The sequence below is a fragment of the Scyliorhinus canicula genome, chromosome 13, assembly GCF_902713615.1.
Source record: "Scyliorhinus canicula chromosome 13, sScyCan1.1, whole genome shotgun sequence".
Lineage (NCBI taxonomy): Eukaryota > Metazoa > Chordata > Chondrichthyes > Carcharhiniformes > Scyliorhinidae > Scyliorhinus > Scyliorhinus canicula.
The window spans coordinates 129011947-129025052 of NC_052158.1; the positions used below are offsets into that span (position 1 = coordinate 129011947).

Sequence of the window (13106 nt, forward strand, 5' to 3'; positions counted from 1 at the left end):
ACACTATCCCTATATTTCTAAATGCCATTGGTATCTGAAAGTCACTGGTATCTAAAAATCTATCAACCTCTGCATTAAATATGTTCAATGAGTGAGCCTCCACAGCACCCTGGAGTAGAAAATGCCAAAGTTTCCCCATCCCTTGACTGAAGACTGTCCTCCTAATCCCAGCATATCTATTATTCTGAGACTATGTCCTTGGTTCCAGAAGACCCAACCAGAGGAAACGTCCTTTCTGTATCTACCCTGTCATGCCCTGTAAAAATTGTTCACACTTCAATAAGACCATCTCTCATTCTTCTAAAGTCTGGAGAATACAGGCCCATTTTCCTCAATCTTTCCCCATAGGACAATCCCACCACTCCAGTGATTAGTCCGGTGAACCGCTGTTGCATTCCATCTATGGTCAGTATGGCTTTCCTTTGGTCAGGAGACCAAAGCTGCACACAATACTCCAGGCATGGTCTCACTAAGACTCTACACAATTGCAGCAAGGCTTGCTTATTCATATATTCAAATCCCCTTGCAATAAAAGCTGACAGTCTCTTTTGGACTGCAATATTTCCAAATCTCTCCACATTTAAGAAATATTCTGCAATTCTGTTTTTCCTCATGAGTTTTGTTTATAGGTTGAGGTTTGGGAGGGTTGGTTGAAAGTTGGTTATGTTGGTGTTAGCCCAAGTAGCTTTGGGGGAGGTTGGTGGTTGATGATGTTTGAGTGTAGGGTGGGTAGGGGATGAGGAATATGGGGCTGAACACTGATCCACAGAACTGTACTGATTTTCTGCAAACAGAGGTAGACCCTTTAATCCAGCTGCCTCAGCTATGACCTGCCTCCATCTCCAACTCCATGCCACCCCCGCCAATCAAAAATGTGATCAGAATGCCGGCATTGTTGGGACAGAAGTAGGGTCCTAACATCGGGAAAATCCCAACTCCCAATTCTCGCCTCCATGATGAAATTCCTGCTCCTAAATTTTGAAATCACAGTTCAGGTGATTATTTCTTTATCTTAATATCTTTATTGTCACAAGTAGGCTTACATTAACACTGCAATGAAGTTACTGTGAAAAGCCCTCGTTTGGTTCCATTCTTGATCATTGCTGGGGCACCTCCCACAATAGCTTCACCTCCCCACATGTAACCTTTGAAGTGCCGTAAGCTCTTTCCTTTGTCCTCTCCTCTTCGTCTACATGTTGCCTTTTGACACCCAGTTCTAACCCTCCTTGCATGGGACTCAGGAGTGGGTTTGATTGCTTTCTGTGTTGCTGCACTGTCAATTACCACAAGACAAGAATGGTGGAACAATTGAGGCTTTACTGAGCAAGATGCTGTGCCTCCTGTAGCTGGAACCAGAATGGCTGCAGCATCGGAGAGCACATACTTTTATACGCCGCCTGCTGGGCGGAGCCAGCAGGCAGGGATTTACCGTTGTACCCTTAATATACAGGTAGTGCAGTTATACATATGATATGCCCCTGTTTAAAAAAAAGAGTCTGGTGGGGTGGTGGAAAACATTACAAATTAAGTCTGTCAGGGGCCTTGACCCTCCTCTGTGATCGCCTCAGACCTGGTGGTGATGTGGGCGCTGAGTTGCTCACCTGTGACTCTGGGAGCGTGTTGTCCTCGTCTTTGTCACCCCGAGTGGAACCAGTGGGAGGATGGATCCTGCTGGGGTGGGGGCTGCGGTCAGGTTCGCTGGAGGGAGGATGGGTGGCGCAGGGGTGGGGGGGGGTGGTGACAGGTCGTGGGTGGGGATCTAGCGGGTGCCATGTCCTGGATCCCAGCAGGGTGTGCCACGTAGGCGTACTGCGGGTTCGCATGTACGAGGTGGACCCTTTCGACCAAGGGTCCGACTTATGGGTCCGCACATGCTTCCGGAGGAGGACGGGTCCAGGAACTGTCAGCCATATTGGGAGCAAGACCGCGGAGGTGGACTTCCTGAGGAAGGCAAACACACGTTCGTGAGGGGTCTCGTTAGTCACAGTGCAGAGGAGCGATCGGATGGAGTGGAGCGCATGCCAGCAGGACGGCATTCCAGACCATCCCATTCTCCCTCTCCACCTGCCCGTTTTCCCGGGGGTTGTAGCTGGTCGTCCTGCTCAAGACGATGCCCTTGCTGAGCAGGAACTGATGCAGCTCATCGCTCATGAAAGAGGATCGCCGATCGCTATGGACGTAGGTGGGGAAACCGAACAGGGTGAAAATGCTGTACAGGGCTTTGATTATCATGGCAGAAGTCATATCGGAGCATGGGATGGCAAATGGGAAGTGGGAGTACTTATCAATCATGTTCAGAAAGTACGTGTTGCGGTCAGTGGAGGGGAGGGGCCCTTGGCAGTCTCTGGTGACGGCCCTGACCTCCCCAATGGAGTAGGGCAGGTTGCGGGCCTTGACGAAATGGAAGAACCGGGTGGCAGAGGTCACAGTGGAGAGCCCAGAGTCGCTCCACTTCTGCGCTGGCACATGTACCGCAGGATAGGGCATCAGGGGGCTCGTTGAGCTTACCCGGCCGATACAACATCTCAAAATTATAGGTGGAGAGCTCGATCCTCCACCTCAAGATCTTGTCATTTTTGATCTTGCCCCACTGTGTAGTATTAAACATAAAGGCAACCAACCGTTGGTCAGTGAGGAGAGTGAATCTGCCGGCCAGGTAATGCCTCCAGTGTCGCACAGCTTCCACAATGGCTTGGGCCTCCTTTTCGACAGAGGAGTGCCGAAGTTCGGTGGCATGGAGGGTGCGGGGAAAGAAGGCCAAGGGCCTGCCCGCCATGTTGAGGGTGGCGGCCAGAGCTACGTCTGATGCATCGCTCTCCACCTGAAAGAGGAGGGACTCGTCGACCGCATGCATCGTGGCCTTGGCGATGTCTGCCTTGATGCGGTTGAAGGCCTTGCGGGCCACAGCCGCCAGGGGAAAACTGTGGACTGAATGAGTGGGTGGGCCTTGTCCGCATAATTAGGGACCCACTGGGCGTAATAGGAGAAAAACTCCAGGCATTGTTTCAGGGCCTTGGGGCAGTGTGGGAGAGGGAGTTCCATGAGGGGGCGCATGCGGTCGGGGTCGGGCCCTAGGACTCCATTTTCTACGACATAGCCAAGAATGGCTACGCGGTTGGTGCGGAACACGCATTTATCCTTATTGTAGGTGAGATTAAGGAGTTTGGCGGTCTGGAGGAATTTTTGGAGGTTTGCGTCATGGTCCTGCTGATCATGGCCGAAGATGGTGACGTTATTGAGGTACAGGAAGGTGGCCTGCAGTCCGTACCGGTCAACCATTCGGTCCATCTCTCACTGGAAGACCAAGACCCCATTAGTGACGCCGAAGGGAACCCTAAGGAAGTGATAGAGGTGGCCATCTGCTTCGAACGCAGTGTATTGCCGGTTCTCCGGGCGGATGGGGAGCTGGTGGTAGGCAGACTTCAAGTCCACTGTGGAAAAGACTCGATACTGCGCAATTTGATTGACTAGTTCAGGTATGCGTGGGATGGGGTACGCGTCGAGCTGCATGTACCGATTGATGGTCTGACTGTAGTCAATGACCATCCTGTGTTTCTCCCCAGTCTTCACTACTACCACTTGAGCTCTCCAGGGGCTGTTGCTGGCCTCAATGACCCCTTCCCACAGAAGCCGTTGGACCTCCAAACCTGATGAAGGTCCTGTCCTGTCTGTACCGTCTGCTCCAAGTGGTGACGGGTTTGCAATCCGGGGTGAGGTTCGCAAACAGGGAAGGTGGATCGACCTTAAGGGTTGTGAGGCCGCAGATGGTGAGGGGGGGGGGGGGGGGGGGGGGCTAGGGGTCCGCCGAATTTTAAAGGTAGGCTTTGGAGATGGCTCTGAAAATCCAGGCTGAGCAATTCTGTCCTCACGCAGAGGTGGGGGAGGACATAGAGCCGGAAGTTGCTGAACTCTACGCCTTGGACGGTGACGGTCATGATGCAGTACCCCTGGATTTCCATGGAATGGGATCCGGAGGCCAGGGAGATTTTCTGGGTGATTGGGTGTACCGTGAAGTAGCAGCGCCTTCCCGTAGCGGGGTGGATGAAGCTCTCGGTGCTCCCGGAGTCAAAGAAGCAGGTTGTCTCGTGCCCATTGATCTTCACCGTCGTGGTTGCGTGGCCGGGACTGATCCAGGGTGATAGAGGCGAGCTGCGGCAGATGCTGGGAGGTCCCGGGTTGGTCAATGGTGGCGGAGGTAGCGGCAGGGGATGAACGGCCTGATGAGCAGGGGTCCTGAGGCACCGTCCAAAATGGCGCCGAAGATGGCAGCGCCCACGGTGCGCACATGGTAGGCGGCATCAAAGATGGCGGTGAGGAAGATGGCGTTGCCCACGGGCCGCATGTGGCTTGTGAAGGGGAAAATGGCGGCGCCCCTGGGTTGCACGTAGGGGTGTAGGAACGGCGGGCCTGGCAACAGCGGCGACCGACCGGGCCTGGCAAACAGAAGCAAAGTGCCCTTTCTTCCCACACCTGTTGCAAGTCGCGCTATGCGCTGGGCAGCGCTGCCTGGGGTGCTTGTTTTGCCCGCAAAAATAAAACTTGGGCCCCCCAGAGTTGGTGGCTGCCGCGCAGCGCAGGTTTGTGGTGAGCTGGAGTCGGCAGCTGGTGGGGCCCACGAGGGTGCCACACGGTCGGGGGGGGTAGGACTGAACGTTACGGGAGGCCACTTCTAACGAATTAGCGAGCTGCCGGATTCCCACAAGATCAAGCGTACCCCCTTCCAGTAGCCGCTGGTAGACGTACGCAGACTTCATTACCGTGACGTAAGTTCTGTTTACTGGACTGCCAAAACTACCTGGCAGTCACAGTTCTTACCTAGGATGTGCAGGGCACGCCAGAAATCATCCAGAGACTCCCCGGGGAGTTGTCTTGTGGCCAGGAGGTGTCTAGTGTATACTTAATTCACTGGCCGAACGTAACGCCCCTTCAGGAGCTCCATTGCTTCGGAGTAGGTGAGCGCATCCTGGATGAGGGGAAAAATGTCAGGGCTCACCCATGAATAGAGGACTTGGAGCTTCTGCGAGCCCAAGGGTTCTTCAGTGGTGGTTCTGAGGTAGCTTTCGAAGCAGGCTAGCCAGTGGTCGAAGGCGGATGGAGCGTTGGCTGCTTAAGGGCTCCACTGCAGGCAATCAGGTTTGATGCGGAGATCCATCGTTTCAAAAAACCTTGCTCAATAAATTGATTCTCCCACAATTACCACAAGACGAGAATGGTGGAACAATCGAGGCTTTATTGAGCAAGATGTTGTGCCTCCTATAGCTGGAACCAGAATGGCTGCAGCATCGGAGAGCACATACTTTTATACGCCGCCTGCTGGGCGGAGCCAGCAGGCAGGGATTTACCGTTGTACCCTTAATATATGGGCAGTGCCGTAATACATATAATATGCCACTAGTGGTGACTACCACACCCGTGTGCCTCAAGCAGTATGATCTCCCCCACTAACTATGGGGTTGATAACCATGTATATAAGGTCGGCCAGAGAGGAATCACAGAGTGAGGACCCGGTGAGGTTCAACCGGGAACCTTGTAAATAGTTGATTCTTATTAATAAACATGTTTTGTTTACTGGTCTGACTCCCCTCCTACCTCCCTCCTGTTCCCCTCATTCTCCAGATTGGAAGTGGACACAGAATGGTTGCTTGTACAGGAAGGTCAGGTAGCTCTTTGGCCATCTGTCAGCTTCAAGGTAAGTGGCCAGAACAGAGAGGGTCTCAGAGAAGCTAAAAGGGGAGAGATGAAGGTGATGGAGGCCATAACTTTCATTGTGGAGTGTGAAGGGATACTCATGTTCAACTGACCAGTACGTTCTGAGATTTTTTTTCAGTACAATATAAGATATTTTGGCATAGCTTGCTGGTTTATTAACATCCATTAAGTAGAGTTTACCCTCTCTATGTACAATATAGATATAAAAGTGATAATTTTAGAAGCAGAGCTGAAAACATATTGCTTTATTTTTTTTCTTCATTTCTAGGAAGCCATGGTAGTTGTTATTAAAAGTTTACCACCTGGAACATTGCTGAACATCATTGGCTTTGGCTCAAATGTGAGGACTCTCTTCTCCTCCAGTCGACAGTGTAATGATGTACGTTCTCCTTGTTGTGGCATTTACCAAATAAGAGTGTGAAAGGGATATTGGTACCTTTGATTGTGTACATGTCAGTGATAAATGGGCACTCAGCATATTTCCTTAAAGCCTGCAATCATAAAAAAAAATGACTTGTTCCCTTGGTGTCCTGTTTATCTTAGTTTGACAGAATGCATACATTCTTACCCAAGCTGTTGGATATATACTGAAAAATCATGGTCCCTGCTGAATACTGCCAGTCTCTTAGTTGTGTCAATGTGGAGATGAACATAACCTCTTTTTCGGGTGAATCATAGAAGTTAAATTATTAAAAATATATGGATTTGTAGTCAATCCATCCACTGCTGGGTCGTTAAGGTTTGCTTACATCAGAACCTTAGTATTTTTAAGCCAAAAGAATTGGACTATAACGAGATGTCACTTCAGAAAATATGAAATCTGTAAGAAGAATGTAATTCTAAAAACAATAGACATAAAGAGACACCTACTGATCTCATGTATTTGCAGATTTTAAAAAATATTGATTAGAGCTATTAATTAGAGAATAATTAGCATTCTCTCATTTTTCATCATAAGAGTAATTTAACAGGACAGCACCGTGGCGCAGTGGGTAGCACTGCTGCCTCCGGCGCCGAGGACCCAGGTTCAATCCCGTCCCTGGGTCACTGTCCGTGTGGAGTTTGCACATTCTCCCCGTGTTTGCGTGGGTTTCGCCCCCACAACCCAAAGATGTGCAGGTTAGGTGGATTGACCATGCTAAATTGCCACTTAATTGGGAAAAAATTAATTGGGTACTCTAAATTTATTTTAAAAAATAAGTTATTTAACGATCTGACTATTACCCGGTGACAAATTTTAAGACTTTATTCAGCACCTGCTGGAAACTAAAATCGCAGCATATTTTTAAAAAATGATACAACTACGTGGCTACATAGCCAAACATTTCTCTTAATTTGTTTGAAACGGGTTTTTTCTGTTTTTCACTTAATCCATAATGAAAGAAAATCCAGCTCCCTTAATCATTCGCAGTTTGGATTGAATAGCAAAAGTTCAGAGATTTCTGAGAAAAATATTCTTTTCAAAGCTATTTTTGAATCTTTTTGTCCAGTAACTGTAAGATGCAGTCTGATCTTTCGGTCTTTACACAATAGCTGACTATTTCACTCAGTAGCCAGCAAAAAGGAACCATAGAATCATAGAATTTACAGTGCAGAAGGAGGCCATTCGGCCCATCGAGTCTGCACCGGCCCTTGGAAAGAGCACCCTACTCAAGCCCATAGCTCCACTCTATCTCCGCAACCCAGTAACCCCACTTAACTTTTTTTTTTGGACACTAAGGGTAATTTAGCATGGCCAATCCACCTAACCCGCACATGGGTTTGGACTATGGGAGGAAACCGGAGCACCCGGCGGAAACCCACGCAGACACGGGGAGAACATGCAGAATCCACATAGACAGTGACCCAAACCGGGAATTGAACCTGGGACTCTGGAACTGCGAAGCAACTGTGCTAACCACTATGCTACCGTTTCAGAAAGACTGAGCAAAGCTTGTGTCACATTTACCCCTACTTTGTCCGAGCATTTGATGCACCGCCTGAACCTTAAAGGCTTAGCTCAAAGATCAGTACTGGTGAACTTCTAACTCAAAATCAAATATCCAAGCATTTTAGTTCTCGTCTCCCTATTGCCACTGTGCTCTCTGACCTACATTGGCTTCTAGTCAAGCAATGTCTTGATTTTAAAATTCGCACTCTGCATTCAAAGGGTGAGATTTCTCCCACCTTGTCTGCCCCCAGGGTTGTGCAGTCCCACCAAAAGTCAATGGGCCTTTGGCGAGTCTCCCATGGTGGGATAAATCCTGGTCAAATCCCTCCATAGCTTTGCCGTCTCCCTGCCTCTGTAATTTCCTTTAGCCCCACAACCCTTCAAGATATCTGTACTCAACGAATTCTGGCCTCCCAAGCGCATCTCCAATTTTAATTCCTCCACCATTGGTTAATGTGCCTTCAGTTTCCAAGGCCCTAAGCTCTGAATTCTCCCCTCCCCACCTCCAAGCCTCTCTGCCCCTCTACTTCATTTTAAAGACAATCTGTAAAACCTATCTTTTGGACTGAGCTTGACCTTATATCTCATTCTGTGGTTCAATGTCATACTTTTTTTTATAGTGGCTCCTATACTTTGGGTGTTTCATTATGCTAAAGGTGCTATATAAACTTACGGTGTTGTTGTACGTGCTCATATAATTCTTCTCTATAAGCTTACCTGCAGTTTCTGGAATATCTTGTTAACAATTTAATTTGCTTCTTTAAAGGAGACCTTGTCCTTCGCCTGTGAGTATATTCAGAGGATGAGGGCTGATATGGGCGGCACTAATATTCTTGGTGCTTTATCGTGGATTTTCAAGCAGCCAGTGCACCGTGGTTACCCTCGGCAACTCTTTATTCTGACTGATGCTTCTGTGAGCCATGCTGGGAAGACTATTGAGCTTGTGCGGAGAAATGCCAGTTCTGCAAGGTACTACTGTTGTATTTCTAGGAGACGCTAGATGAAGTATTAAGTTCCTTTGCGCTACCTAATGATCTCACCCTTTATCTCAGGGAGATCTGCATATTCCATTACTGTCTAATTCCTCCATTTCTATTAATCACTTCTTGAACAAATAGAAAACTGTCACCTTTGTGCTGAGGTACAATTACAAATAATGACCAAATGCTTTTTTTTATCTTATAAACTCAGAAGAGATCCTCAGCAGGATAACTGAAGGTTAAAATAATACAACTGGGCTATAGTCTATCTCAAAAGGAGTAATGTCACTACCAACAATGAGTCAGAGTATGAATGCTGCAATGATCCCTACCAGTGTGCTGTTCAAATGTTTTATTTGTATTCTTTATTAACAAAGCTGAAAAGTTTACAGTCTTACAGAGCCTGATCCCTTGGATAAGGCTTCTCAACAGTCTTGGTTATTATATGCTGAGTGAATTAACTTCCTCACAAGTATAATTTTTCATGATCAGTGTAACAGAAATGTTCTGAAATTGAACATTATCACTATATTAGTCAGAAATGATTGTTCATTTTACTGAATTATATACATTTTTATAGTCTAGGTATACTATCATTGGAAGTGAAGCACATTATCAGCTCAACACCAATTTCTATCAGATTGAACTTTTTGTGCCCGAATTAAAGGGTGGATTTTTAACCTAAAAATGTGTGTGCTAAAGTCTGAAAAATCTTTTTGATGGCCCAAATCCATATCCAAGATGCTCATTTCCACCTTCAACTGAGGCCAAAATGTGAGTGGGCAGCTTGAGCCAGGTTGGAAATTTTAATTTAATGATGAGGCTGTGAGCAACATTGCCATTCAGCTTTTCAATTTTAACCCTCTGGCAGGATTCCTTTAGTGTGAGTAACATGGCAGCTTCAGTGAGGCAAGTGCTGGGTGGTTCTGGAGGATCATTCTATCAGAGCGACCTCCTAGATCCAGGTAGCTACCTGAAAAGCCCCGACGAGCTTTCACTAAACAACTCTGATCCCACCATGAGGCCTCTGATCCACACTCTCCTGACCTACAAACTCTAATCCTCACCCTCTCTGAGGATTCCAATTTTCTCCCCTAAACCTTCTACACCTATCTAGTTCACTCTTTAGGGAAGGAAATCTGCCAGCCTTACCCGGTCTGGCCTACATGTGACTCCAGACATGCAGCAATGTAGTTGTCTCTTAACTGTCCCCTCTGAGGCAATTAGGGATGGGCAATAAATGGTGTCTCAGCCTGCGACGCCCACGTCCCATGAACAAACAAAAGTTGTTGGAGAGGCTTACACTGCTTTTTGAAAATGTGAAGCTGTTGAGAGGAATTTGCCAGGTTACACAGGTAGGCATGGTCCCCAGGAGAGAGAGACATACCTGAGCTTGTGGGGCGTGGGTTCCCCTTATCCATGTGGGGTGGGTGTTGCCCTTATCTGTAGGGGAGTGTGTTGCCTGGTGTCTGTAAGAGTGGGGGGAGGGGGGGTGGAGAGATTTCCCTTGTCAATGAGAGGCGGGGGATGTCCCTGGTGCCTGTGGGGTTGGGGGGAGTTTCCCCTTCCCCTTATCCATGGGAAGGGAGGGTTCCTTGGTGCCTTGTAGGGGGGTGGGGAGTTTCCTCTTATGAAATGAAATGAAATGAAAAAATGAAAATGAAAATCGCTTATTGTCACGAGTAGGCTTCAATGAAGTTACTGTGAAAAGCCCCTAGTCGCCACATTCCGGCGCCTGTCCGGGGAGGCTGGTACGGAGGCTGGTATCCATGGGAGGGTGTTTCCCTGGTGCCTGCCGGGCTGGGAGTGGGGGAGGGGGGGATTTCCTCTTATCCACTGGGGGGGAGGGGTTCTTTGATGCCTGTGTCCATGGGAGGGGAACAATTTCCTTGTATCTGGGGGTGGGAGCAGATGCATTTTCTTAGCGCAGATTTGGCGTGCTTTTAAAATGGCACCCCAATCTCTGTGGAGCTGGTGTTGCCGGATCTATCAGGCCCCACCCTGCCAGCGTGGCCGTGAAAACAACACCTCCAGATGTTCTGTGCATAGAGTACCATAATATCTGGAGAGAAAGCTAGGCGGTGCTGCCTACAAGCTGCATGCCAGTGTTCCTGCCTCAGCCAGCACTCACGTGCTTATTTCCTCCCATTGATTTGGATCACTGACCTCTCACCAGAACAGGGAAAATTTGAGATGAATTTGGCTTTAAGCAAGTACAGAGGTAAGGAAAAGGTGTGGGGGTGGATAAAGAACAAGAGAGATGGTTTTGTGATAGGGTGGAAGGCAGGGGAGTTTAAATGACACCAGACATTGCTGCAAGGCAAACTGGGATAGTAATGGGACAACGTGCCTTCTATTTCTGCAGAAACAAAAATTGTGTCTAGAGGAGGTGTAATTAAGAATAGCAGAACCAGCTGCTGTCCACAATAATTAGGCCAGAGGCTATGATCTGAAATTGCTAAATGCAGTGTTGTGTCTAGAAGGCTGTGAAATGCCAAATCGAAAGGTGAGATGCCATTTCCCGAGCTTACGTTGAGCTTTATTGGAACAGTGCAGAAGCAGAAGACAAGAGCGATCACAGTAAGAAAGCGGCAGAGAATTAAAATGGCAGGCAGGCAGAAACTCAGGCATCTGCTTATGGAATGAATGGAGATGTTCCGTCAAGCTGCTGTTGGTCTACCCAGTGCGGAGGCGACTGCATCATGGGAAGTGAATATACAGTGTACTCCTTTGAAAAAAATAACAAATAAATTGCTGTTTCGCCTGGAAGAAGAGTGTATGAGAGACTGAATGGTTGAAAGGAGAGGTGAAAGGGCAGATGTTGGATAGGTGTCATGGGAAGGGGGCTGTTTGGAGGTGTTTGGAGTGTGGATCAAGGTGCCATGGATGGAGTAGGCCTTTTGGAATATGTAAGGGGAGGAAAGAGGAAGGTATATTTGGCGGTAACAACACACTGGTAGTGGCAGAAATGGTGAAAGAAGTGGTGTTGAAATTGTAGGCTGGTCGGGTGGGAGGTGAGAACAGGTAGAACTGGGGATGAGGGGAAGGGGGAAGAGGACTGTGGCAAATAGAAGGGACATTGTCAGTGCCCTGTTGACCATGGTTGAGGGGAAAAGCCAAATCAACAGCACAGGTATCGCAGGTGGCATTGTCAGAACAAATTATCTTTAATTCGTTCACGGGATGTGGCATCACTAGCTGGGTAAGGACGGCAGATTTCCTTCCCTAAAGGACATTAGTGAACCAGACGGTAGAGATTTTATGATTCTATGAGAGATCGGGGCGGCATTTAAAAATGGTGCCCCGATCTCTTCCTACACTGACGAGCAGAGCTCGTCAGTGCAAAGAAATTAAGGTTAAAAAATGAAAGTAAAAGAAAAACAAAGTCCCATTTGACAGTGGGGTTGTTCTCGGCACCGAGAAATACCTCGCTAAACGCGCCCAAAACGGGACTCTGTTTTTTCCCTGTTAAATCGTGCCCATCGAGTGAGACGATGAGTAGAAAGAATCAGCGATGCACTTAACCATGACCAGTGCCCTCGTCGTTGCAAAATCTGCACAGTTTGGGAACTATTAGTCGTTTGTTTCTTATAAGGTTCAATAGAGTGGCTATTTTGTGAATTTATTATGTGAAGAAAATGAAGTAAGATTGACATGGATAGCAGTGTTGCTTTGCATTTATCCAATGTTGATTGGTGGTTTTATCTAAATCAAGGCTATGAAACATTGAAAGCTTGTGCAAATTGATTAGCAACTTGATGTCCATAATTCTAACATCACATTAAAGTGAATAAAAGCAGCACAGCTTGAAAATTATTAATAAAAGTAAACCATTTTGTAGCTGAGGAAGTACAAATCTTTGCTTCAGAACTGTTAAGCGTTCATTTAAAATCAAAACCTTCCACTGTGTGATGGTGAGCATTTTACTGTAGTTTGCCTGCCCTTTCATGGCAGTGAACCAAGCTGTTCAATTTGATTCATAGATGCTGCATCCAATTAGTGCTTAGCACTGTTGGTTCACAATGTTCCTTTCATTAATTAGTTATAAGGGAGAAAAGCGTTGGGAAGGTCTTTAACAATAAATATTTATTAAATCGGGTTCCAAAAGTCACCCACTTGGCTGTTGGTTCCAAGGAACACATTATTAACACAATTGGTTCTCTAATTCTAATTTATACATCTCAAAGTGGTGGCAAAGTTCAGTGTCAGTATGGGACATTAAGCAAAGCTATCATTTGGCTCATGATTAATATTGGTATCTAGCTTCATTATAATTGCTTCAAGTATAAAGTATGGCTAAGAATATATTTGCGATGCCACAATTTTAACTTAATATTTCATTAGATGTTTCAGTTATGGGCTGGGTCCTAATGCCTGCAAACGATTGTTGCGTGGGGTTGCAAAGGTTACAGGTGGAACAGTTGAATTTTTCAATGAAGGTGAACGACTACAACCAAAGGTGAGTGGTTTATGGTCTTCAATAATAT

General features: G+C 47.2%; 1 protein-coding gene across 8 annotated transcripts in view; it reads left to right on the top strand.

Moving 5' to 3' along the window:
- The window catches only part of vwa5b2 (von Willebrand factor A domain containing 5B2), a 200237-nt gene that overhangs the window by 123159 nt on the left and 63972 nt on the right, over positions 1 to 13106 (top strand). For all 8 annotated transcript variants that reach the window (XM_038816219.1, XM_038816216.1, XM_038816218.1 and 5 more), the window contains 3 exons: positions 5978 to 6088; positions 8406 to 8608; positions 12964 to 13078. In XM_038816219.1, the coding sequence (XP_038672147.1) occupies positions 5978 to 6088; positions 8406 to 8608; positions 12964 to 13078 (429 nt within the window). The remainder of the gene's footprint in view (positions 1 to 5977; positions 6089 to 8405; positions 8609 to 12963; positions 13079 to 13106) is intronic.